Raw genomic sequence first — 25,670 nt, 5'->3', positions numbered from 1 at the left:
GAAACCTTGGTATCCTGCTATGCTTCGGAGAATTTGTAGTATTTGGAATATTCAACAAACTCAGTCGCCCTCACCATCACCATTACAATAAAATCTATGTACGATTCGGTGCAATTTCTTTTTTCGTTTCAGCGTTCTTGAATAATAATAATTATTTTAGATATATTTGTCTTTTTTTTCTTTTCTAATGAATAATGTTGAGAATTATTATGAATGGATGTTCTATTGTAATGGATTATTCTCATTTTTTAGTGAAAATAACTTAATAAGAGCATATATATATACACACACACAAGAGATGCATGTATGATTGTTTTCGACTAAATTAATTCTGATTTTCGATGACTAATCGTCTTTGTATACTGGAAAAATTAGTGATTCGTACATGACCAGTATGAGAAAAATACACTAGAACCTCGATGTATTACTAATCTCATTTAAATAATATGTTTTCTCGATCCTGACTTGAATGCAACATGTTAATCGAATTTGGCTAGTCCCAACTCTGTATTAATATATAAAGAATTATCTGTATAAATTTTTTTGGTTTAATTAATATGATTTTGCACCCTTTAAATACAACATATTAGCACTTTGCACCTTGAAAAATTACTAGTAATTTACACTAATGAAACATATTAATACCACCAAATTGCAAATATCAAACAATCAAAACTTCATGAACCAATCTCTCCAACTTCAACCACGACGAACCACCACCACCATCACCACCAACCGCCGCCGCCGCCGCCGCTGCCGCCTTCTCCCTCCACTCCTCAGCCCTTCTCCTCAACGCGCCACCCCTCTCCCCACCCATCAACTCTCTCACAAGAACTCCCACTTCATCTCTCTCCACATCCCGATTCATTTCGACACCAACCCGCCACTCGTCACATACGTACCTACAATTTATCCTCTGATCGGCGAAAAACGGCCAACAAATCATCGGAACCCCAGCGGACACGCCCTCCACCACCGAGTTCCACCCGCAGTGCGTCAAGAACCCTCCAACCGCCGGGTGGCGCAGCACCTCCTCCTGCGGGCCCCACCCGGAAACAAAACCCCTCTCCCCGGTTTCCTCCCGGAACTCCGGCGGCAGAGCGGCGGGGTTCTCCCGCCGGAGCAAATCCGGCCTCACTACCCACAAGAAATTCTCCTCGCTTCCGGCGAGCCCCCACGCCAGCTCGCTCATTTGCTGAGGTGTCGGAACTGCAATGCTTCCGAAATTTACGTAAATGACCGATCTTTCGGGTTTCGAATCGAGCCATTTTAGGCACGTGGTGTCTTCTTTCCAGAGGCTGGAGATCGTCATTGATTTCGCGGTCGGATTCTTCGGTGGCTGATCGAGGAAGAGATGAAGCGGGCCCACGGTGTAGATTGGCGGGCATATTGAGGACAGAGAGGAAAGTGCGTTTTGCTCCAATGCGTCGAAGCTGTTGATGATTATGGCTGCTGCTTTTGAAGATCGGGCGAATTGAGTGATGACGAAGTTTAGCAAGGGGTCGTTTGGATCTGTTGTTTGAATTGTGTGAGTTAACTCGCCGAGTTTAAGAGGAATCACTCCCGGAATCCAATCTATTTGAGTCTCCAGATAACCATTTGTCATACAGCTTTTATCTGCATGCACCAAGAAATTTCATTGTTTAATGTAACTAAGAGTGGAAACCGGGCGGGAAAAAAAATCATTTTTTTTCGAACGAGAAAACCAATTCCAAAAGTGGAATTTTTCGGAAATTTGAATGAATAAACTTGTTCCAAAACTGGAAATTTTCGGATCGAAATTGGCGGAATTCAAGAATATCCATTTTTTGAAGTACAAAATAATATTGATATTATACGAGTAATTTTCGGGTACAAATCAGAAATTTTGTTCCGAAAATTAAAATCAAAAAAGAAATCGGAAGTTTCGAAAATAATTGGAAAATCCTGAAATCGGCACTTTCAAAATTTGGAACAAGAGATTGTGTCCAAAAATCGGAGAAAAAAAAAAACAGGAATTGGACCAAAATCAACGAAAACCAAAATTTCGATTCCAATTTCTACACCTAAACGCCGTAAATAAACACATAAATATATATATATATATATATATATATATATATATATATATATATATATATATATATATATATATATATATATATATATATATATACACACACGTATAATTTACCTTTGAGAGGTACAAATCCTTTCTCCACAAGATGCGTAAGGTATTTATTACACATAAAGCTGCAAGCGCCGGCGGTCTGCAGCACCACACCAGGAACACCGATCCGCTCAGCCGCATCGAGAGCGAAACTCATAATCATGTCATAAACTACGCAACTCACCGGAGGCACAACACACGAGGAGCGGTGGTTTAAACCATCGATGAGTTCATTAAGCGGTTCCAAGCAGTTGACTTGGGTCGACAAACACAACGACCTAATGTCTTGCGTGGCGGCATTCCCGTCATCCGGTGGCGGCGGGAGCCCGTCGGAGATGGCGGCAATCTGGAAATCCGGCAGGGAAACATCGCCCTGAGATTCGAGGAGGCGGGTTCGGTTGTACTGCGTATGGACGAAGGTTATGTGAAAGCCTTTTCGGTGAAGAAGAGTGGCTAATTTGAGCATGGGATTTATGTGGCCTTGTGATGGAAATGGTATGCAAACTGCATGAGGTTTTCCGGTAGACTCCATTTCTGTACTTTTCCATGTAAGTAAAATAAAAATTATAAATAAGCGTAAGCAACAATCAAGTGCAGTTAAACCTTTATAAATTAATAAATTAATACAGTAAGGACTAACAAGATTCTATTAATTTAGCGAAATATTAAATTTCGAACTGACAATTTAGTAGGTTTTTTTACCGATTCGGGACCAGAAAAAACAATTATTTAATCGAGGTTATTAATTTATCGAGATTCTACTGTAAGTAACAATTTATGAAGCAAAATCGAAATATCATTACCTCCCAATCATGGTTTGATAAATCGACCCCCAATCTAGTAATAAAGTATAAAGGGTAAATTACGTCCACCCCTGAGATAATGTCAAATTACAAAAAAAAATCTTTTGTTTGGGTAATTACAACCACGCCCTTCAAATATGAATCTTCTTACACGTCCACCCTTGCGGTGTCAGATTTAGTGGAATCTTCTAGAATATGTGGAATATTGTCCAACTTGTACTCGTTTTACCTTATTCGAGCTCCAAATTTTGAAACAAGATGATCGTAAGATGTGTCTCTTGACTTGTACATACCTACCAGATTGTAGTGCATCAAAAACTGCATTTCCGTACAAAACGAGTACAAACTAGAGAACATTCCATAGAATCTAAAAAATTCTATTGAATTTGACACCATAAGAACGTAAGAAGATTCATAGTTGAGGGATGATTGTAATTACCCAAACATGAGGGTATTTTCATAATTTGAATACACCCCAAGTGTAAACATCTCAAAGAGCTCAATCTCCTTAAACACACACACACACACACACACACACATATATATATATATATATATATATATATATATATATATATGAGAATTTAAGAAAAATATGAGATCGAGTAATTGAAAAACAGAATCAATTTTTGTACCGGTGAGGCAGTTTGCTTCAACCAATCGACGATCGGTCAACTTGTTCTTCGCGAATCAGGTTGCCAATTGCCATAGCCGCCATCACTGGAAGTATATTTGAGCTGTAAAAAATGGCGGATAAATCCATACTAAAATCCAAAAACCGGCTTCCGCAAAAGAATATCTTTTTTTAACTCATCAACGTAGACTTTGATTCAATTTTGCGCGCCGAATCGGCCATTTTCGGAGGTGTGGTGGTGGTGGAGTTGAGATAACTGATAAAGTAATGAAAGAGGGGAGAGAGAGAGAGAGAGAGAGAGAATTGATGTACGCTGATTTCTAATTCTACACGAAATAGTCAGAGAACGACGCCGTATTGAGAATAAATTGCTGAAGGTAGATAAAACCGAAACCCTAGAGTTCAAAATTACCACAAATCACCGCAATTTTTATTTGTAATTCCATTTTCATTTAAGAATTAACACACACACACATTTCTGATTTCCCTCATCTTCACCTTTCGCCGTCGATCGTTAACCACAGCCGGCACCGCCATTCGCCGCCTGCAACAGAACCAGCACGGCAGCATCACCAGCCACTCTTCACAATTCAGATTTGTGTAAGACTTCTGTCCATTAGGTCAGCAGAGAAGGGTTTTATGCCCAGAAAAATTGTAGCTTGAATCCGCAGCCCAGAAATCCTCCCATATAATTCCAGAGAAGGGTTTAATGCCGGCGACAAACACAAACCACTGCCGACGGTGGTCGACGGCGCGATTTCGAGTAAGTTTTTTTTTTTTCAATTTTCCCCCCAAATGGAACAATATTTTGTATTTATTTACGATTATATCAAAATTACAGAAGAAAAAAGAAAAAAAAAACCTGTGTAAAAAAAGCGCTACTTTAGAAGCCGCGTTTAGGTAAAAAGAATATATCCAATTACAACACGATTTAGAAAAAAAAAAAAAAAAAAAAAAAAAAGAATTTCACTGTGTAACCATGTCTCCACCAGAGTATTTTAGCTATTAAATAGACTTTATTATGATGCCTAAATTCTTACTCTAAAATCATATCTTATGTCCTTCTACAGATGGTATGATTTATACGGGTTGAATCATGCCGTCGTATTGCACGGTTACTGCGCCTAGATGTGTAGTAAGTTCAATGTTTATCAAATCGAAAGATGCATTCCTATGAAATGGAAAGAAACCATCAAACCAAAACCATTTGATCTCCCGAAAAAAATCAAGCACGAAACTATTATACGGCTCGACGAGAAAGCCGATAGTTCTATGGTGGCTTGCCTTGTCGCCACCTTGAAAGATTTTGCCCGCCAAGGTCATTTAATCAAAGCCTTTAGAATATTTTCGGTTATTCGAGGTCATGCCTTAGCATCTGCATCTCCCGTTTTTGTGGTGGACTCGTTTTCCTCTCTACTATTGTCTTGTACGAATCTGAAGTTGCTTCCACAAGGCAAACAGCTTCATGCCCAAGTTATTACGTGGGGTCTTCACAAAAGTCACGCATTGGTCCGAAAACTAGTATCTTATTACACGAGTTTCGATTTTATCGACGATGCTCGTTTCATAGTTGCGGATTCAAACATTCTGGACCCTTTGCCCTGGAATATAATTATTTCGTCTTATGTGAGTAAAGGGCGGTACGAGGAAGCTATCTTTACCTACAAGCAAATGCGTCGTAAGGGAATTATACCCGATTGTTTCAGTTACCCGTCTGTTCTCAAAGCTTGTGCCGAGCAATCAAATCTTGATTTTGGGAGAGAGGTTCATAAGTCTATTAGTGGTAGTAGCTCTATGAACTCGGACTTGTTTGTGCAGAATGCGTTGGTCTCTATGTACGGAAAGTGTGGTGATTTGGAAACTGCTCGGAGTATTTTTGACAAGATATTTGTTAAAGACGAAGTTTCGTGGAACTCGATAATCTCGGCATATTCCTCCAGGGGTATGTGGGGTCAGGCTTTTGAACTTTTCGAAGGTATGCAAGAAGCTGGTGTGAAATTGAACATTATAATTTGGAACACTGTTGCTGGAGGTTGTTTGAGGACAGGCAATTTCGAACGTGCTCTTGAATTGATCTGTACGATGAGAATAAGTGGCAATCAGTTAGATCCCGTGGCAGTGATTATTGGCTTAGGTGCGTGCTCTCATATCTGCGCACTGAAACAGGGGAAAGAAATTCACGGGTTAGCGATTCGAAGCTCTTCAATCGACTACGATAATGTGAAGAACGCGTTGATTACGTTGTATTCTCGGTGTGGAGACCTTAAGCACGCTTACATCGTCTTCCGATTGGTGGAGGGTAAAACCGTAATTTCGTGGAATTCGATCATATCCGGTTTCGCACAGTGGGATAGGTCCGAAGAATCCTCGTTGCTCTTCCGAGAACTGTTTCTCACAGACATCAAACCGAATCACGTGACACTTGCAGGCATTTTACCCCTCTGCGCGCGTGTGGCGAATCTCCAACATGGGAGGGAGTTTCATGGATATATTGTTAAGCACGAAGAATTTCACGGGCATCTCTTACTTTGGAACGCTCTTATTGATATGTATTCAAGATCGGGCAGAGTGTTAATCGCTAGACGATTATTCGATTCACTGGAAAAAAGAGATACAGTGACTTACACTTCGATAATAGGTGGATACGGCATACAAGGAGGCGGCAGAGTAGCCGTTGAACTATTCGAAGAAATGATAAAATCGAAAATAGAACCCGACCACGTAGCAATGGTCGCTATTTTGTCTGCTTGTAGTCACTCGGGTCTTGTTCTTCAAGGCAAGTTATTATTCGAAAAGATGATGAGCGTTTACTGTGTGAATCCAGCTTTGGAGCATTTTGCATGCATGGTTGATCTTTACGGGAGAGCTGGCTTGTTGAACAAGGCAAAAGAGATTCTATTAAAGATGCCTTATGATCCGACGCCCGAAATGTGGGCCACGCTTATAGGATCATGTAGGGTCCACGGGAATACGGAGATTGGGGAATGGGCGGCTGAGAAGCTTCTAGAAATGAAGCCGAAGAATTCGGGATACTATGTTTTGATAGCGAATATGTATGCTGCCGCTGGTTGCTGGACCAAACTGGCGAAAGTGAGGACTTTTATGCGGGATTTGGGCGTGAGGAAAGAACCTGGTTGTGCTTGGATTGATATCGGTGCTGGATTTTCTCCGTTCTTGGTTGAAGATAGCTCGAACGAACAAGCGGATGAAATTTTCGTTCTGCTTGTGGGGTTGAGTAAACACATGAAAGATATCGATTGTGTAGCGTGTGAAAACCCTGAAGCTCTCTTTGCATTACAAAAGATGTATGTTGCAGATTTTCATTTTTTTTCCCCTTGCATATTTTGAAGTTTGTTTTCAAGATTCTATGTTTGATTTTTTTGATTTTACGATGTTGTCAGAGGAAAGGAATTTGAGTTGCAGTAAGTGAGACATCCCCTCTTTGGAATGGAGCTGCATTATTAAAAAGTCGTGAAGCTGAATTCGGTCTTCGTTTTTTACAAGGTAAAGTAAATTCCATTGATTTATGCTGCGTATTGTTCGTTTGGTAGCAAAAGAAACTAATACCCGACAAGCAAATGTTAGTTATTAGAAAATATTTGAATTTCTTTTGCCATGTTAAGAAATGGGAATTTGACGTTATTATAATAGTTTGATGGTCGAGAACTTGAATAGTTGCAAGAAATGGTAAAAAGAAATCAAGAAAGCGCGCATTTGGTGAATGATGTGCTTTTACAGAACAAAGATGAGTTTTTATTGCAGGAACTAAGCGAAAAACTACTAATTGGATCAGTCAAGAGACAAAACAGAAGCAACAGCTCTATCGATCGACCAGGCTTCATCGGAAGACAAAAGCGCCATGTCAGCGTTGGCTCCGTTACAGGTACTTGTTTAAGTTTTGCCACTTGATCATTTTTATTGGTATGTTTGGTTACACTTTGAGGATATATTTCTGTTTTAATTTTCGAGATTTCCAGTGTTTTTGAGAGAGGATTTTGATAATTAAAATAATGTTTGTTTATGTTTACGAGAGAGGGAGATAATCGAGACATAGTCAAAGATGTATTGAAAGAAACCGAAGTCAAATGACTCGAGTTCGAATCTGTTCATGTAATTTACAAGTTATTGCACGTAAAAAAAAATATCAATTTCATCTAGATGAATATCTTTTCTCGACTAGCACAATCGACTATCCATTAATCCTTTCGTATCTCATGTTAAGTTTCAAAGATTCTTTTGATTGGTGGTTCGTGAAATTATCTTTTTACCCTCTGAATTCACGTCTTCTTCACAAATCGCTGTAAGAATAAATCTTCCCCAAATTTTCTTTTTTTTCCGATAGCAATTCTACGTTTGTTCTTGGGTGAGGAAGGGACTCGACATCCAACAGAAATGAATCATGTTTTGGCGAGCTCGCATCCATTTTGACGTCGAGCTCGAGCCTGACCCATTTTGTGTTTTTTTTTTAAATTATTATTAATATTATTAGAAATTTATTATTATATTGTATGAATTAATTATTTATTTTATATTAATTATATTTAAAAAAAAAAAAAAAAAAAGTCGATCTCGAAAAATGAGCTCACGAACAAAATGAGCTCGGTTTTGCCTCGTCAGAAAATTCGAGCTTGAAAAAATCGAATTCGAGTTCGAAGATCTCGGCTCGTTTACACCTGAGGAGTGTGATTAGGTGGGACTAACCAGTCAATCCTTCATCTTTCTTGAAAAGCGGCCCTTTAAGAAATGATTTCTTTAAGTATGTTGTATATTGAATTGTTGGTGGAAATCTCGATGAATCATTTAAATATTATATATACAAACAAATAAGCACATGGTGCACGAATTAAAAAATTCTATCGTCTTGTCCAGCTGGCTGTTTTTACAATGTCCCGAATAAAAGGGAACCACTGTTCTGATTTACAATATATTCATTTTTTAATCTGATTTCTCAATAAACTAACATGTGGACTAGATAAGTTTACATTTTTCTTTAATTATAATAATTTATAATCTATACAATTATTTAAATTAGACACACCAGACATAACTCTACTACTGAAGTCAGAATTTTAAGTTCACGAATCGTAGGTCGAATACATTAAAACTTTGATGAGCGGAGAGGCAAATGATGCTTTTGAGACAATTTTTTTAAGTTTTCGCATAAAAAAATAAAATCGAGAATTATTAGGGGGGCCACGACCCCTTCTGGTAGTCGAAGCTTCTTCCTAAGTGATTAATTTTACAAGTGATGACTAATAATGAAACAGACAAACTCATTCATGAAAACCTATATAAAAAATATTATTACTAAATTGCAAATATTATGTCTATATGTAGTATGCAAATGTTAATAAATAGAATAATGCACTAAATAATACGCAAGTTGGCCTTAGTAGGTGGAGACAAACAATAATAATTAATTGAATTCATTTACTAGGGTCGGCAGGGCCAGATGGCATATTGCACATTGCACAATATCAACCTGATTTTCTTATCAATTAATAAAAAAAAAGTTAAAATACAATTTTAAAGATGTGACACTGATTTAATTAATTAAATTAAAAAAGTTGAGAGAGAGAAAGTAGCTATGTTACTCTTAATTAATTGATATACCTAATTCTTCGATTTCTTTTTTTGTTTTAAACTCACTGCCCCTTGGGTTAACTAATGACTACAAATCAATCCATAAAAGATGAATTAACATTTTCTAATACTAATATTAATTATATTAATAAAGGCACACGTGGGAAATCTTTTGGTCCCAGATTTTTATTTTATTTTTTATTATTAATTCAACTTTACCTTGCACCCGAATCCCTCGTCCCCAGGGCCGGGCCCCCATCCCTTGGCCCGACAAGGATTGATGGAGGATGTAAATCATGGTAACTCAACGGCCCGTTAAGGTAGCGGCCCCGGATCTAGTGCCCACAAGGAACCAATCCTCATTTGGAGTTGAAATTCCCACACTGCGGCTGTCAGGATTCGATCCTAGGACCTTGCACCAACTTTACCACCTCCGGAACCAGTTGAGCTACACCCATGCGGGCTTAATTCAACTTTACCTGAATTGCTGTCATCTGTATTAAATGCGATTGCAGTTTATAAGCATCCAAAGTATAATTTATTTTATCTACAATAGTATTTAAATGTGAATTTATAGCTATGTATTTTTTTGCCTCATTTAAATCATACTGAACTGATTATGTGTAACGAGATCGATTTAGAGGCCGTTAACAAAATAATTCAAATTTGGATCTATCGACATAAATTCTCTTCATCCAAATGATGCATTTTCGTGGAGACGTTGACTTTAGACATTGGATTTCCATCTTACTCTTAATTGGCTATATCTTTTCACGAAGAGATGTACTTTTAAATATACAAATTGATCTGTATTATTAATTGCTTCTGGAATGTTCAACAAATGAATTTTAATTATTGAGTTTTTTTTTTTTTTTTTTTTTTATATTAAGGTGGGGTTTTTGTAATAAAATGAAATTGAAAATTATATATGATTCCTTTTTTCTTTGTTCATTATTTACTTTTTATTATGTTTTTGCATAAGTATCATTTATATTTTGTTCTCTTAAAACCAAGATATGAGAATAATCTCGAAAGCTAGCACAAATGCATGGATTAATTTTTTGGGTCCGAATTATACATAATGAAATGGTTTACGCCATAATTGCTTTGAACCTGAAAGATGATGATGTGTATAGTGTATATATAGATAAAACAATAAAACGTATCCGACATATATTTTATCAGGTGTAGCATAGATCTGACCCAAAAAAATAATTGTAGTAATTAGTTATGTCGTTAAAGCATAACACAGAGTTTACGATACTCCGTCGTCTCTATAGGGGCATTTTGGTCATTTCACACAAGCAACCAGTTTTACCTAGTAATTGTAATACAAGCACAAAGTTCCAAGTGTTTAGCTAATTAATTTTATTTTTTTATATTAAGTTTGAAAAATCTAGCCGGATAAATTATATATGGTTTAAAAAAATAATAAATAAAGCGAACCAATATAGTGAAGACATGTGCAGAATAAATTAAAATAATTTAATCAAATTTAACTATTAATAAATAAATAATTAAAAAAAAAAGGCTCCTTTTAACATTTTCTGCAGCTATAAAGCTTTTCATCTCAATCCTCAACTGTGTGTATCTCAACGTGTATTATTCAGTAACTACTGTGTGAGAGAGAAAAAATGGGTTCCACCGCCGCCGGCGCCGGAATATTCGAGCAGCAGAAACCCCACGCTGTATGCATACCATACCCAGCGCAGGGCCACATAAACCCCATGCTGAAGCTAGCCAAGCTCCTCCACCACAGTGGCTTCTACATCACCTTCGTCCTCACCGAGTACAACCACCGCCGCCTCCTCAAGTCCCGCGGCCCCGCCGCCCTCGACGGCCTGCCGGGCTTCCGCTTCGCCACCATCCCCGACGGCATGCCGCCGTCCGACGCCGACGCAACCCAGGACATACCCTCGCTCTGCGTCGCCACCTCCACCACTTGCTTGGAGCCCTTCTGCGAGCTGCTGGCGGAGCTGAACAGCTCCGGCGGGGATGTGCCGCCGGTGAGGTGCGTGGTCTCCGACGGGGTGATGAGCTTCACGCTGAAGGCGGCGGAGAGGTTTGGGCTGCCGGAGGTGCTGTTTTGGACCACCAGTGCGTGTGGGTTGTTGGCGTATATGCAGTATCGCCGCCTTGTTGATGAAGGATTTACCCCACTCCAAGGTAACCGTTAAATTTAATTTTTTATTTTTTCGATTTTCAGTTAAACCTCCATAAATTATTAAAATCGGAAGTCGGAACTAACAAAATTTTATTAATTTAGCGAAATAGTAGAATATTGAATTAATAATTTAATATGTTTTTACCGAGTCAGAGCTGGATGAAATTATTAATTAATCGAAGTTATTAATTTATCGAGGTTCTACTACTGTATTATTATTATTAATTATTATATGCTATATTTTGTAAATTATTATTATAAATAGATTTGAATTGCATATGATATGATATGTGTACATGCATAGTCAATTAGTGTGATGCATATGATATAAAATAATGAATTAAATAAAAAAAATGTCATTTAATTTGGTATATATGGATCGTAATTAGGGGTGGAAATTAAATCGGACGAAATTGATCGGATGTGTTAGGAATTTCTAGAATGATATTTTCTTTTTGGAGTTGAAAAACTAATTCCAATCTCCTCCCAAAAGATGGGAAGATTCAAAATTTCTTAAACTGGAGGGAAAACATTTGTTAGAAAATTGGAAATTGGGATTGATGGAGAGTACAATTTTTTATTTCTCTTATATTTACATGTAAAATAAAATACATAATAATGTTGATATTAATTATATTAGTGTGATTTTGAAGTAAAAACCAAAATGAAATTTAATTTTCGGAATTTTCGAAATTGAAATTGGACTCTCATACATTTCTCAATTCCGGTCCTAAACAATTGAAATCTCGATTTTGAACACAAAAACATTGTTCCTATATTGAAAAAACGAAAACCCGATTAGAATTGGTGAAATTTTAAATTTCATTAAATTGCTTCTGTAAGCATGATGGTAATTATGAAATACTTATTTAGGTACATTTAAAAAAAATAAATAATAATAGAGTAATTAATTTTATATTCTCTTTGTGATTTATTATAAGGTAAATAATAATATTTAAATGTTATCGCAAAATGAATGTTAATTGCAGCTAGTTAAGGGTTAAATTAAATTTTACAGCTAGTTAAACTCCACGTGTCATGAGCTGAATGGAATCCGCTTATCTCCAAAAAGCAGCGGATCCGATCAGAATTTATTTCCATGTTAATTTGATAGCGAAATGCACACCTACGGTCATCACATACTGGATTGGAAATCCATACGTATCTGGAAGATTCTCAACTTGCATATATTTTATTCATATTTATTTCTGGGTCCCTCTTCACTCCAATTATTTGAGTAATAATATTTTATTTTATTAGCTTTTTGGGGGTAGTCGGTGGCTTGATTTTGGATCGCCACTATTAAAAAATGATTTTCATATAAGTCCACCTACTATTTCAAGCATTAATTGAAAAATTATTAGTCTGGAAAAATTTGTCCTATCCTACCATTCATCGAGTAATTAAATTTTACACCTGATTATTTATACGCAATAGATTTTAACCATAAATTTAAATATAATTAAATACATAATCATGTGTATATGTGATTAGTGAATTTTTATTTAATCAGATCACCGATTGAAATCCATCAATATAAATAATCAGGTATAATATCTATTTTCCCATTCATCTAATGTACAAACGTGTATAGTTTGTATGTATATATGTTTTTTTGTGTAGACAAATGATATAAACCTATGTTGATAATTTCACAGAGTGTAGCATAGAATAACCCGTGAAAACTGATTGGGCATAGGCCCACATAACATCATAATTTTCACATGTTGGGTAATATTTTCGCACTCTCTTCCGAAATAAAATCGTACTTGTTAAAAGTTTCAAAACAAAATCTCAATGTTCTAAAACAAAAATGTATCTTACGTACGGACATGAATTGACTGCTACTTTTTAAAATATTTTCACTAAGATACAAACAAACATCAATCTATATTTCAAGTATCCAAATACCCTTTCGAAAACTTTCGAAGTTCCAATTTAAATATTATAATTTGATCACTCCCAACATGTAGCCAAATATTACTTTAATTTGTTCAAATTATTTGCCATTTTAGAATGGGGTGTGCTAAATCCTACACTAAAATTTACTGAATCCCACACATAAATTAAAAAAAAAAATTATCTCTACTCATATTTTCTCTAACTTCTCTCTAAGATGATTTTATCCAAGTCACTCAAAATTCATTATTTTTTTACGTGAATAATCATAAAACGTGAGTTCAGTTTTAATTAATATTTATTCGATTGCATTAAGCCAATTTAATTATTCAACTCCATATCAATTCGCTTTTTTTCCTCTCCAACTTTATTTTAGTTTGAATATGTGAAGATTTTTTCAAATTGGAACTTGGAATGCTAGGGGCGCTTTTAGTGTGTGATTCTGTGAAAAAAAAATTAGGGTAAAAAAAAGGTGAGGAAGGAGTAGAGAAGATATTAATTAGAAAAATATTTTTAATTATGTGCATGACTTGTTAAAATTACTGCCGAATTTAGCATTTCAGTTTTATAATTTCTATAAAACATGCATTTATTATATTTTTCTTAGTTCCACCGTTACTATTTTAAAAGATCTTAATTGATTGAGAGAATGATCGATGACACAATTAATGAGAGGGGTATTTCAGTCATTTATTTTCTTTTTTTCCTTAGAATCCATACAAATCTATTAGTTTTCTTAATATATATATGCATCGACTCAAAACGACAGTTAAAATAGGAAGGAGAGAGTGTAATTTGTATTATATATAATTTCTTCTCTCCCTCTCCCTATATGTATAACCCTAAATTCTCATAACCCCATTTGCACAGATATGAGCCAAGTAACAAACGGCTATCTAGACACGGTCGTCGACTCGGTCAAAGGAATGGACGGAATCCGTTTACGGGACTTCCCATCTTTCATCCGAACCACCGATCAAAAAGACACCATGATCAATTTCATCATCCAAGAATGCGACGCCCTCCATAAGTCCAAAGCCCTAATCCTCAACACCTTCGAAGAACTCGAGCACGACGTTCTAGAAGCCATGTCAGCAGCACTATTGCCGGTCAAAATCTACCCGGTGGGCCCACTCCACCTCATGATGAACAACCACATCCACGACAAAACCCTAGAACCACTCAAAACTAGCCTATGGAAAGAAGAGCCCGAATGCATCGAATGGCTCGACAAGAAAGAACCCAACTCGGTGGTGTACGTAAACTTCGGAAGCATAACGGTGGTGACAGCTCAGCAGCTAACGGAGTTTGCATGGGGGTTGGCCAACAGCAAGATTCCGTTCCTGTGGATAATACGGCCGGATATAGTCGCCGGAGAGACCGCCATGCTGCCGCCGGAGTTTTTATCGGAGACGAAGGATCGGAGCATGATGGTGAGCTGGTGCCCGCAGGAGGAGGTCTTGGGCCACCCTGCGGTGGGAGGGTTTCTGACGCACAGTGGGTGGAATTCGACTCTGGAGAGTATCTCCGGCGGGATTCCGGTGGTTTGTTGGCCGTTTTTCGCGGAGCAGCAGACGAATTGCCGGTTTAGTTGTGTGGAGTGGGGGGTGGGTATGGAGATTGATAATGATGTGAAGAGAGATGAAGTGGAGATTCTAGTGAGAGAAATGATGAGTGGTGGGGAGAAGGGGGAGAAGATGAAGATTAGGGTTTCGGAGTGGAGAGAGAAAGCTGAGGTGGCGGCGGCGGTTGGCGGTTCTTCTCATTTGAATTTGGAGGAATTGATTCATGAGGTGCTTTTGAAATAAGATCATGTTGAAGACAAGGTAAATTATTTTTATTTTTATTTTTTAATAATTAAAATGCCTAAGTTTCGCTTTGTGGTTTTATTTCGATTTTACTATTATGGGGAGATGGGGAGACGACGACGTTCGATTTGTTATATGTTAGTAAAATGGGTAGCGTAATAATCGGAGAAAGTTTGATGGAGTTTTCGATTGTATTGTATTGTTTTCTATGTTCATTTCATTCACATACACAAATGTGAACATAATGTAGATAGATTTGCTCCATACAATTTTTTACCTTAGGCATCATTTAGTTTGAAGTGTTTAAAGGCTACGTAGCACGGATATGGAAACGGTGATACGGGATGATGGGAAAATGGATACGGAAATACGGTATGTCTAAAAAATGGGGATACGGGAGTTTGGGGTAAACGTTTAAATATTAAAAGTATAAGGGTATGTTTATAAATATGCTATGGAAACATATATAAGTTTTTTCACATATACGTAAATTTTGTTTATATATATTTCCATACAAACATATTCAAAAGAAATACTATTATCAACTACCAATTTACAGTTGATCATTAAATCATGTAATTAATTAGGAAAACACTAAAAATATTTGATTGAATTGAAGAGTTTTCATGATGGAAAATGTTGACCTAAAAACTTCACAAATCCAGAATAACGAGCGTATACGGTAGACACTGGTAGACACAAATCTCAGTCATACTCAAAATTTGATAAATGGCAAAATAAATATTTGAAAGAAAAAGATGAGGTTAGTATTAAATTTTAATTTATTAAGATAAAATGTCGTACGTTGACTAAAATGTGTCTTGCATTTATCAAGTCCCATTTGAATATTATATATTTAAATCATTCCAATCATATCATATTATATTAGTAAATGTATCCCGTGGATTCACAAATTTAGATTTTGTGATAGCAATAGCTTATAGTATATTGATTTATCGGTCAACGCGTTCTTATATTGCTAAATGCTAACATTATATTCTAAAAATAAGTCCTTTTTATTAGAGCAATCTCGAGGAAAATTGTGGAACTGAGTAACTATTCTGAATTCTGCTTAAAAAAATTAAAATCTAAAATATAATAGTATTTTAAAAGGATCAGCCCTCTTAATTAAAACAATTATTATCAGATTTTAATAAAGGAATGAAGCAATTAACACAAGATTGCTCATATATACATGAAATAATATCAGATTTCATAATCATAAATACACGCATTGTCTATTTATACATACATATATACAATACACACTCTATTGTGTGTACTGCAGCATCAACAAACACGCACAAAAAAAAAATGGCGTCCGCCGTCAAAACACAGAAGCCGACGCCGCATGCAGTTTGCGTACCTTTTCCGGCGCAAGGGCACATCAACCCGATGCTCAAGTTAGCCTTTCTTCTTCACCGCAAAGGCTTCCACATAACCTTCGTCCACACGGAGTACAACCACAACCGCCTCCTCAAGACCGGCGGCACCGCCGCCGTTTTTCCCCTGCCGGACTTCCAGTTCGCCACAATTCCCGATGGCCTACCTCCGCCGGAGAACGAAGACTCCACACAGGACATTAGATCTCTGTGTTTGTCGACAAGAGAGCACAGCTTGGCGCCGCTCAACGAACTCATCGACAGGTTGAACGGCGGCCACCCGAGATCGCCGCCGCCGGTGAGCTGCGTGATTGCTGATATGCATATGTGGTTTGTGCTGGACGCGGCGGATCGGATCCGTGTTCCTGGCGTGCTTCTGCAGACTAGTTGTGCCGGAGATTTCATGTGCAATAAAAACATTCCGCGTCTCGTGGAGAAAGGCTTCGTACCTTTTAAAGGTAAATATACGGCTTTTGAGATCCTACACCTGATGAAATATAAAATTAACTACTATTTAACTAATCGAAATACAAAAATAATGACTTTAGATTTACTTAAAATGTATCAACAAGTGAAGGAAAAATTATACAAAACAAGTCAATAAAAATGATTTGGGAAAAAAATGATAATCGTAATAATTAAATATTGAGGTATTAGTATTACTAATTTTTGGGCTTCTTGTTATTTTTTAGAATTTTTGTTGCATTTTTCTCAAAGAAAAAGAAATTGTTGTTGCATTATTGAATCTTGGACAAATTACAGCCACCTCTGAGGTAAGTTTAAATTACGAAAAAAAAAACCCCTCTATTTAGATAATTACAATCACCCTTGTCAACTATGTATTGTCTTACACGTCCACTATAAAATTTATCGACTGAAGGAAGGAGTTTTTCGTAAGAAAAATACTTATTTAAGATATGTTGTAATTATCAAAACATAAGGGGATTTTCGTAATTTAATCTTACCTCAATGGTGGTTGTTATTTGCTCTTAAATCTTCTGTTACAAAACGAAAACACATATAAAGAATATCTAGGGGTGGAAATAGGAAATGAAGTCTCAAATTTCGTCGTTTCCGATCTAAATTTTCAATTTTCTTAGAAACAAAATTAGAATCATTTTTTCATTTCCAAATATTTTTGACTTTTGTCTTCTGAAAATGTTAATTCAGATCCGACCCATCCAAAACAACCCCTAGGGATACTTGTTTTTTTATTTTATTTAGAAATATCAAACCCCTATAATTTATTTTTATCATCATTAAATTTTTTTTTTCTTTATTGAATGTTATTAAAAAGTTATTATTTTTTATATTTTTTTATATTATTATGTAGATGAAAGCTCTTTCACGAACGGACACTTGGATAAACCTCAAATCGATTGGGTCCCCGGAATATTCCCTCTCCGACTGAAAGACTTCTGCAACTTCGTTATCCAAACAACCGATCCAAACGATGCCTTATTGCAGTTCGTCATCGCCGGAACTTCTCGTTCATCGACGGCGGCGGCGATAATCATCAACACATTCGACGCGCTGGAGCAGAACGTGCTTTCCGCCCTCTCCACAATGTCCCCGCCGATCTACACCGTCGGATCTCTTCATCTCCTCCACAATCAGCCGTCGGAAAACATGAGCGACGACGCCACCAAATCGATGAGATCCAGCCTCTGGAGAGAAGACGCCTCCGTACTCAAATGGCTCGATTCGAAGCCGGAAAATTCGGTAATCTACGTCAATTTCGGCAGTATCGCAGTTCTAACTCAACACCAGCTGATCGAATTGGCGTGGGGGCTCGCCGGGAGCGAGAGGAATTTCGTGTGGATTGTGCGGCCGGATTCGGTGCGTGGGGAGAACGCGCCGCTTCCGGAGGAGTTCTGGGCGGAGATCCGCGGGAGGGGATTCATCGCCGGGTGGTGCCCGCAGGAGAAGGTGCTTGGCCACGCGGCGGTGGGGGGGTTTCTGACGCACTGCGGCTGGAATTCGTTGCTGGAGAGCGTTTGCTGTGGGGTTCCGGTGCTGTGCTGGCCGTTATTCGCCGATCAGAATGTGAATTGCAGGTACGCGTGTGAGGAATGGGGGATCGGCGTGGAGGTTAAGGGCGGCGATGTGAAGAGAGATGAATTGGGGGTTCTAGTGAGAGAGTTGATGGATGGGGAGAGAGGTGAGATGTTGAGGAAAAGGGCGGCGGAGTGGAAAGAGAAGGCGGCGGCGGCCGTTGCCTGCGGTGGTTCGTCGTGTTTGAATTTGGATAGGTTGATCACTGAGGTTTTGAATGCCTGATTTTTGCATTTCGGGATTTGGCAATTATTCTTTCTTTTACTATTTTATAAATTAAGTTATTATTATTCAATAAAAGGGTAAATTACAACCACCCTTGAGATATGGTTAATTTACGAACAAAATTCTTTTTGTTTGGATAATTATATCTACTCTCTCAACTATGATTTTTTCTTATACTTCCACCTTTGTGGTGTCAAATTCAACGTAATTATCTAGATTTCGTAGAATATGCTCTGGTTTGTATTCGTTTGTGTAAAAATACAGTTTCTGATGCACCGCAATCTGATATATACAAGCCAAAAAACACATATTATGATCATCTTGCTTCAAAATGTGAAATAAACGGGTACAATTTCTTAATACAACCATTTCCTTCAACTTTTGTCAATTTTGACTCAGACGCCGTTTGGTCAACTCTGTAAATTACAAAATTGCCACTGCCTGTAACGCGTCGTTTCTCCTCCGTCAACATCGTCATTTCTTCTTCTCCCACCACTTCCCTTCCAAGATATCCCCAAATTGATCGAACCCCTAACTTAGTAAAAATCAAGACCCAAAAATTGATCGATTCCACCCAGTACAAAGAAAAAAATATATGAATGTGTGAAACTTTCTCTTTTCTAATCTCGAGAGTCAAAATAAAAAAAATTCAATATTTACATCAATATTTTGACTCTTGACCAAATGGCGTCAGAGTCAAAATCGAAAAAAATTGACGAAGAGGATTGTATTGGAAAATTTTACAAGTACAAATGGGTAAATCGACGAAATTAAGAGTACAAGGGGGTAAAGTAGTTCTTGGGCCTTAAAAAAATATAGCAATTTATTAATTATATATATTGTATATCGGTCACATTTTTTGTTATATTTGGACCCAATTTAATTAGGGCCGATACGCAATTCATATATATATATATTTTCGGCCATTCTTAAAAAAAATTATCAAAATTTTGTATTATACATTTATACTTGAATCAATTTCTTTTTTTCTTATCCCGAATCACAAAATTAATAACAGTTTCCGGCAGCTCTAAAACCCTAGCCCCGGCGTCCACTCGGCGCCGATGGAAACCACCGAGTCACCACCGGAATCCACCTCCATCGTTCCTGCCTCCGCTCAGAACAATACGAATCCTGACCCCGCCGTTTCTCACTCCCCATCCAAATCCATTTCCGACCATATGGAAATCAACGATCCCATCCCAATCGCCGAACCCCAACCCCAACCCCGCAAGAGGCGGCGCCGCCGCAAAAAAATCTTCACGGATATGATCTCCTCAACCGCATCGCGTCTCCGCGTTATCCGCCCCCACTCCAAACTCGCCGCCGCCGCCGAAGACATCGACGACCCCCTCTCCGGCCACCAACGCAAGCGCAGAGGCGCCCCCGACCTCTCCAAGGAGGTCGACATCGAAGCTCTCATCGCAATCTCCGTCGGATTCCCCGTAGATTCCCTGACGGAGGAAGAAATTGAGGCGAACGTAGTCTCCCAAATCGGTGGCGCAGAGCAAGCCAACTATATTATCGTTCGAAACCACATCCTCGCCAGGTGGCGATCCAACGTCTCCGATTGGCTCACAAAGGACCACGTACTCGAATCGATACGCATCGAGCACAAAAACCTAGTCAACTCGGCCTACAATTACCTTCTCCACCATGGCTACATAAACTTCGGTGTTGCCCCTGCTATCGCCGCTGTCAAGACCAAATTCTCCGGCGAAACACCAAAGGGAAGCGTAATTGTAATAGGCGCTGGTCTCTCTGGTTTAGTTGCTGCAAGGCAGTTGATTTTTCTCGGCTTTAGGGTTGTTGTCCTCGAGGGTAGGTCCCGCTCCGGAGGCAGAGTTCGAACGAAGAAAATGAGCGGAAGTGGCGGAAGTGGCGGCAGTGTGGTGGGTGCCGCCGATTTAGGCGGCAGTGTGCTGACCGGAATCAACGGAAACCCGTTGGGAGTTTTGGCACGGCAGCTCGAGTTCCCTCTTCACAAGGTGAGAGATATCTGCCCCTTGTATTTACCCAACGGTAGAACGGTCGATTCCGATGTCGATTCGAAAGTAGAGGTCTCGTTTAATAAGTTATTGGATAGGGTTTGTAAGCTAAGGCAGGGCATCATGGATGAGATCAAGAATGTGGACATTTCTTTAGGAACAGCTTTAGAAGCATTTAGGCGTGTGTACAAAGTTGCAGAGGAGCCGTTCGAACGGATGCTATTGGATTGGCATTTAGCAAATCTCGAATACGCTAATGCCACACTCATGTCGAATCTTTCCATGGCTTTTTGGGATCAAGATGACCCGTACGAAATGGGCGGAGATCACTGTTTTATACCTGGCGGTAATGAAAGGCTAATTAGAGCATTAGCAGAGGATCTTCCGATTTTTTTTAACCGTCCAGTGGAGAGTGTGAGATACGGAAGTGACGGGGTTATAATACACGCAGGGGGGCAAGAGTATCAAAGTGATGTAGTGCTTTGTACAGTGCCGCTAGGTGTGCTCAAGAAGGGCACAATTGAGTTTTCACCGGAGCTTCCTCAAAGGAAAAAAGACGCAATCGAAAGATTAGGGTTTGGGTTATTGAATAAAGTTGCGATTTTGTTCCCGTACGATTTCTGGGGTGGAGAAATCGATACGTTTGGGCATTTGACAGAGGACCCTAATATGAGAGGGGAGTTCTTTCTCTTCTACAGCTACTCGTCGGTAGCAGGTGGGCCCCTCCTCATTGCTCTTGTGGCTGGAGAAGCTGCTGTAAAATTCGAAAGTATGTCGCCTGTGGAATCTGTGAATAGGGTTTTGGAGATTTTGAGGGGTATTTACGGTCCGAAAGGAATTGCAGTTCCTGATCCAGTTCAGGCGGTTTGTACTAGGTGGGGTCAAGATCAGTTCTCGTACGGTTCGTATTCTTACGTTGCGATTGGAGCTTCGGGTGATGATTACGATATTCTTGCGGAGAGTGTGGGAGATAGAGTTTTTTTCGCGGGCGAAGCAACTAATAAACAGTATCCGGCCACGATGCACGGGGCTTTTATGAGTGGGATGAGAGAGGCTGCTAATATAATGAGGGTGGTGACTAGAAAGAGAATAGTTAATGCCGAAGCTGCAAAAGTGAATAATAATACTATTACGAACCATGAAAGAAATGATGTGGATTTGTTGTTTGAGAACCCTGATTTTGAATTTGGGAGCTTTTCGATTCTGTGTGATACGAATTCGACGGGTGTGGAAAGTTATTGTTTGTTACGGGTTTCGATTGAGAATGAGGGGTCAGAATTTGGTGGTGGTGGTGTGTATTTGTATGGGTTGATTGAGAAGAAGCAGGTTGTTGAGTTGAGTAGTTTGGGAGATGATTTGAAGAGGATTGAGATGTTGACACGTGTCTTTGGGGTGAGGTTGGTTGGAAGAAACGGGTTGTGTGATGCGGCTGAATCTCTTATTGGTAGAATGAAATCGGGCAAATCGGTTCCGAATCTCGTGTGACTTTTGATTATTAGTAGTGGAATTTATGTTAGACAGGTGCTGGGAATTTAGATTGAATGGCTCTGTTGAATATGTGTAATTTCTTGAGATGGAACTTTGTAACCTCGGTTATGTAAATATAACTTGGTTAATTTATCGAAATATTAAATTATCGAACTAATAATTTAATGTATTTTTACCGAATCGGGACAAGAAAAAATTATTATTTAAGCCCTCATCGAGTATTAATTTATCGAGGTTCAATTAACTGTACACATAACAACCATTATAAAAATCGATAAGATCTTTCATTTTGAATATTGCTTTATTCAACAACCTATAATAACTGTACGCACAAGACATGCTTCGAATACGAGTACTACTGCCTGGGCATCATCCAAAAATCGAAAAAGGCATCATCCAAAAATCGAAAAAAAACTCGAAAAGTTCTCTATTTCCTCTGTTGGAAGGAATCGCATTTTCGTTCAGTTCACGTACTAACAAGCAACTTATGTGTTTGGTGAACACGGAAAAGCAAACCTTAGAGATTCAGTTGACATCACTATATATACAAGTTCACGACTATATAATACCGTCAAGTCAAGTTGTGGAGTAAAGGGATACCTTAGAGATTCAGCTGACACCACCACGACTATTATTTATTAAGCATGTCAAGAATCGAGAATGCAGCTTTCTGGAAATGATCCTTCTCTTGTTCCAAGTGATTTTTCCTCTCGAGCGCAAAGTCTTTCGACTTCTGTATCTCCTCCATTATGCCAGCAGAGTTGTGGTCAATTTCACTGTGAAAATCGGGTGGAAATAGGTTCATTTGAAAGTATAATAAATAACGAAAGGTAGTACAGGTTTTACAACAGTACACAAATCGAAGTAACAAATATTCCCAAGAATAGACTCATAAACGAGACGACTGCATAATCAACTATTTCGATCAACAATAATGAGATTTAGAATTATGAAGCAAGAGAAATGCCTAGAAATATTCATAAACGTAAACGTGCTTTTTGTTGGCTCATAGGCATATAGCTTACTTTATCATCTTAAGCATGTTGTCCATCGCTACTTGCACGTTCTGAGTGAGATCTGTTCGTCTCACAAAAACAATTTTTTTGTTAGAATTATATTAAAAATATAAAGTAAAACTCGTACAATCGTAAGTGATCAATACATGAAAAACTGACCTAATTTTTCGATAGTTTACATCAACAACTAAATGGAACTCACATATACGACATATAGGAACTGTCGATGAATCCACAACTGTTTACATTTAAGACTTACCAAATCTGAACATAGGTGAAAAAGTTCGAACAGAACATTTATCCTGATGGTTATGGAACACATAATATTTTTACAATTAGATTTTATCTAATCTCGTAATCAATGAACATTAGAATCATTCCAGTGCACTGAGAAATTCTCCTCTGTAAAGCAATCATTCCGTTCAGTCGAAAATCTTCCAATTGTTCTTTAGTTTTAACAATCGGTGAAACAAATAAGTCATGTCACACAATATTCTTTTATTCTTTGTCGTCTTCGTATCCTATTACATTTCAAAATAGTTAACAGAAACAACTGTCTCGAAAAATATCAAATCCATTCAAGCAACAAGTATCGAATATCTTCAATTGTGAATGGTGTAAATCGAGAGAGATTTTCGACATAAGCAACTTAATATAGACAAATGTGATTATGTAATTAAGATGAAAACTACTGAAAATTTTGAACAACATACATATTTTTTCACAGCTTTTTACAGAATTTATTCTATCATCAAGCATAAAAACCACATCAACGATATGAGTATACGTCAAGGATCGGGGAATATGTACACTGTATTTCATTACTCAGGAATAACATCAAATCAAAATCTCCTCACTGAAAATCAAAAACAAAATTGACAAGCAGCAATTTGAAAATTGAAGAAAGAAACACGAAATCAATTCTTCGATCGCAGGGAAAACTAAATTTAGTGAAGATAGGAACTTAATCAAAACAATAATTCGGCATAGCAACAAATCCGAAATGCATATTGCACACCATAAGTGTGTGTGTGTGTGTGTGTGTGTGTAGAAGCATTACCGTAAATGAGAGAAGATAGCTGAGACTCGACGGCGGACGGAGGAGGAGCGAGCTCTGCTCCGGTAAGAGGTGGCGACGACGTCATTCCTTGATGCTTTAGAGAGAGAGAGAGAGAGAGAGGAATTGTGAAATGAGAGTACAGATGAAAAGTGAAATCGGAAATGGTTGAAATTGGCAGTACAAACTTTTTAGGGGTTAAATAAATTACGAGAAGCCCCTGAGTTAAGATTAATTTATAAACAACCCGTAATTATTCGTAATTATTACAATACCCCTGAACTTTGTTGTTGTCTTACATTGTACCCTTAGCGGTATGAATTTTGACAATATTTTTTTCTCCTTTTATTCCATGGAATGTTCTTCTGTATGAGAAGTCTTAAAAAAATGTTTTATTACTTAAGAAGGTGTTAAATATAACATTTTATATAATATAACACCTTTTAAATATTTAACTGTAATTTCGTCAAAAAAATGGAAATCAAATTTTCAAAAATTGGGATAAAAACATTTGTTCCATCTTTATAAATTTTTGAATCGGAAAAAAACCACATGGAATTCATCAAATGTCAGTAGAAAGTCGTAAGAATGTCAATGAAAAATTCGTCAAAGCAATATTAATATATGACCCAAAAATTTACTAGACACCCTCGCCGACCACCGTCAAAATCTACAATTCGAATTCTTCAAACCTACAAAACAAAATTCAATATTTTTTTAAACTAACCATGTAAGGGATGTTGTAGATCAAAACAAACTTTAGGGTTTTTTTTAGTAACCTATAGATACTTGAGGACTAGGAGAGTTTGGTAATTCATGTATTTTCATTTAAGGACATTATAGACATTACACATTTCTTGTTAAGAAATTTTGTCTTCGAATAGGGTTTTTGGTAATTTGCCCAAGTATTTTCTTACACGAGCCACGAGTTAAATAGTCATTATTCTGTGATTAAGGTATATTAGGTTTTAGATGAAAAGTATCAACATCCGACTTTAGCTCAGTTGGTAGAGCGGAGGACTGTAGTGTTTACATGGAAATCCTTAGGTCGCTGGTTCGAATCCGGCAAGTCGGATATGGTTTTTTTAATTGCATTTTTTTTTTTTTTTTGTATTTCTTTCTAATTAATCTTTTTGTGTTATTCTTGGTCACAAAATTGAAACCCTCAAAATAGAGAAAGATTCATTCTGTCGTCCCTTATTAATTAAAGGGAGCATCTGATTATATTGATTTTACATTTTGCAAAGAATCTTAAAAAGGTTTCCACTCAGCATTGCATTATGCGCGTGAGCACAAACAAACTATGTGTCAATCTTATAGTCATAGGCTATTTAGTACGGAAACTTCAACTTCTTAATGGTTTGAATATGTTTCGTGTCTGACACTCAAGAACACCTGTCAGACAGACATTTTATGGGT

General features: G+C 37.8%; 6 protein-coding genes and 1 non-coding gene across 8 annotated transcripts; 5 read left to right on the top strand and 2 right to left on the bottom strand.

The window, feature by feature from the left end:
* Positions 1 to 513: 513 nt before the first annotated feature.
* Positions 514 to 3,676, bottom strand: LOC105956121 (7-deoxyloganetin glucosyltransferase). Of its 2 annotated transcripts, none has more exons than XM_012979950.2 (3): positions 3,588 to 3,676; positions 2,174 to 2,683; positions 514 to 1,617 (listed from the first exon to the last, which is right to left on the bottom strand). In XM_012979950.2, the coding sequence occupies exons 2-3, from the start codon at positions 2,679 to 2,681 to the stop codon at positions 662 to 664; spliced, it is 1,464 nt and encodes a 487-aa protein (XP_012835404.2). In that variant the 5' UTR covers positions 2,682 to 2,683; positions 3,588 to 3,676; the 3' UTR covers positions 514 to 661. The 2 variants fall into 2 exon arrangements, with proteins under 2 accessions (XP_012835404.2, XP_088668747.1); XM_088812621.1 differs by having other exon boundaries at positions 2,174 to 2,688; positions 3,588 to 3,671.
* On the top strand, positions 3,556 to 7,771 carry LOC105956120 (Tetratricopeptide repeat (TPR)-like superfamily protein). Its single transcript, XM_088812619.1, has 4 exons — positions 3,556 to 4,349; positions 4,657 to 6,891; positions 6,988 to 7,090; positions 7,349 to 7,771. The coding sequence occupies exons 2-3, from the start codon at positions 4,715 to 4,717 to the stop codon at positions 7,010 to 7,012; spliced, it is 2,202 nt and encodes a 733-aa protein (XP_088668745.1). The 5' UTR covers positions 3,556 to 4,349; positions 4,657 to 4,714; the 3' UTR covers positions 7,013 to 7,090; positions 7,349 to 7,771.
* Positions 7,772 to 10,614: 2,843 nt separating this feature from the next.
* On the top strand, positions 10,615 to 15,218 carry LOC105956122 (7-deoxyloganetin glucosyltransferase-like). The gene is made up of 2 exons (XM_088812620.1): positions 10,615 to 11,335; positions 14,103 to 15,218. The coding sequence occupies exons 1-2, from the start codon at positions 10,804 to 10,806 to the stop codon at positions 15,038 to 15,040; spliced, it is 1,470 nt and encodes a 489-aa protein (XP_088668746.1). The 5' UTR covers positions 10,615 to 10,803; the 3' UTR covers positions 15,041 to 15,218.
* A 1,136-nt stretch (positions 15,219 to 16,354) lies between these two features.
* On the top strand, positions 16,355 to 18,702 carry LOC105956060 (7-deoxyloganetin glucosyltransferase). The gene is made up of 2 exons (XM_088812622.1): positions 16,355 to 16,880; positions 17,756 to 18,702. Exons 1-2 carry the CDS (start codon positions 16,355 to 16,357, stop codon positions 18,700 to 18,702), a joined length of 1,473 nt encoding a protein of 490 aa, XP_088668748.1.
* An 899-nt stretch (positions 18,703 to 19,601) lies between these two features.
* LOC105956123 (lysine-specific histone demethylase 1 homolog 1) lies at positions 19,602 to 22,316 on the top strand. The gene has a single exon (XM_012979951.2). It carries the CDS (start codon positions 19,767 to 19,769, stop codon positions 22,173 to 22,175), a length of 2,409 nt encoding a protein of 802 aa, XP_012835405.2. The 5' UTR covers positions 19,602 to 19,766; the 3' UTR covers positions 22,176 to 22,316.
* Positions 22,317 to 22,577: 261 nt separating this feature from the next.
* On the bottom strand, positions 22,578 to 24,423 carry LOC105956133 (hypothetical protein). Its single transcript, XM_012979967.2, has 3 exons — positions 24,255 to 24,423; positions 23,204 to 23,255; positions 22,578 to 22,954 (listed from the first exon to the last, which is right to left on the bottom strand). Exons 1-3 carry the CDS (start codon positions 24,337 to 24,339, stop codon positions 22,810 to 22,812), a joined length of 282 nt encoding a protein of 93 aa, XP_012835421.1. The 5' UTR covers positions 24,340 to 24,423; the 3' UTR covers positions 22,578 to 22,809.
* Positions 24,424 to 25,240: 817 nt separating this feature from the next.
* On the top strand, positions 25,241 to 25,326 carry TRNAY-GUA (transfer RNA tyrosine (anticodon GUA)). The gene is given in 2 exon segments: positions 25,241 to 25,277; positions 25,291 to 25,326. It is a non-coding gene; the product is annotated as a tRNA-Tyr (tRNA).
* The last annotated feature ends 344 nt before the right edge of the window (positions 25,327 to 25,670 follow it).

Source organism: Erythranthe guttata, chromosome 14, assembly GCF_056151865.1.
Source record: "Erythranthe guttata isolate IM_541 chromosome 14, IM_541, whole genome shotgun sequence".
Taxonomy (NCBI): domain Eukaryota; kingdom Viridiplantae; phylum Streptophyta; class Magnoliopsida; order Lamiales; family Phrymaceae; genus Erythranthe; species Erythranthe guttata.
The sequence above is the reverse complement of the archived record's forward strand: the minus strand, read 5'-3'. Positions and strand labels throughout refer to the sequence as shown.

Bases quoted from the DNA above. Each gene is read 5' to 3' on its own strand.
- LOC105956121 (XM_012979950.2), bottom strand. From the start codon at position 2,681: ATGGAGTCTACCGGAAAACCTCATGCAGTTTGCATACCATTTCCATCA. The intron at 1,618-2,173 runs GTAAATTATACG...TGGTGCATGCAG, and splicing joins AGGATTTGTACCTCTCAAAG to ATAAAAGCTGTATGACAAAT.
- LOC105956120 (XM_088812619.1), top strand. From the start codon at position 4,715: ATGTGTAGTAAGTTCAATGTTTATCAAATCGAAAGATGCATTCCTATG. The intron at 6,892-6,987 runs GTATGTTGCAGA...CGATGTTGTCAG, and splicing joins CTCTTTGCATTACAAAAGAT to AGGAAAGGAATTTGAGTTGC.
- LOC105956122 (XM_088812620.1), top strand. From the start codon at position 10,804: ATGGGTTCCACCGCCGCCGGCGCCGGAATATTCGAGCAGCAGAAACCC. The intron at 11,336-14,102 runs GTAACCGTTAAA...CCATTTGCACAG, and splicing joins AGGATTTACCCCACTCCAAG to ATATGAGCCAAGTAACAAAC.
- LOC105956060 (XM_088812622.1), top strand. From the start codon at position 16,355: ATGGCGTCCGCCGTCAAAACACAGAAGCCGACGCCGCATGCAGTTTGC. The intron at 16,881-17,755 runs GTAAATATACGG...ATTATTATGTAG, and splicing joins AGGCTTCGTACCTTTTAAAG to ATGAAAGCTCTTTCACGAAC.
- LOC105956123 (XM_012979951.2), top strand. From the start codon at position 19,767: ATGGAAACCACCGAGTCACCACCGGAATCCACCTCCATCGTTCCTGCC.
- LOC105956133 (XM_012979967.2), bottom strand. From the start codon at position 24,339: ATGACGTCGTCGCCACCTCTTACCGGAGCAGAGCTCGCTCCTCCTCCG. The intron at 23,256-24,254 runs GTAATGCTTCTA...TGAGACGAACAG, and splicing joins GCTATCTTCTCTCATTTACG to ATCTCACTCAGAACGTGCAA. The intron at 22,955-23,203 runs GTAAGCTATATG...CGATTTTCACAG, and splicing joins AACATGCTTAAGATGATAAA to TGAAATTGACCACAACTCTG.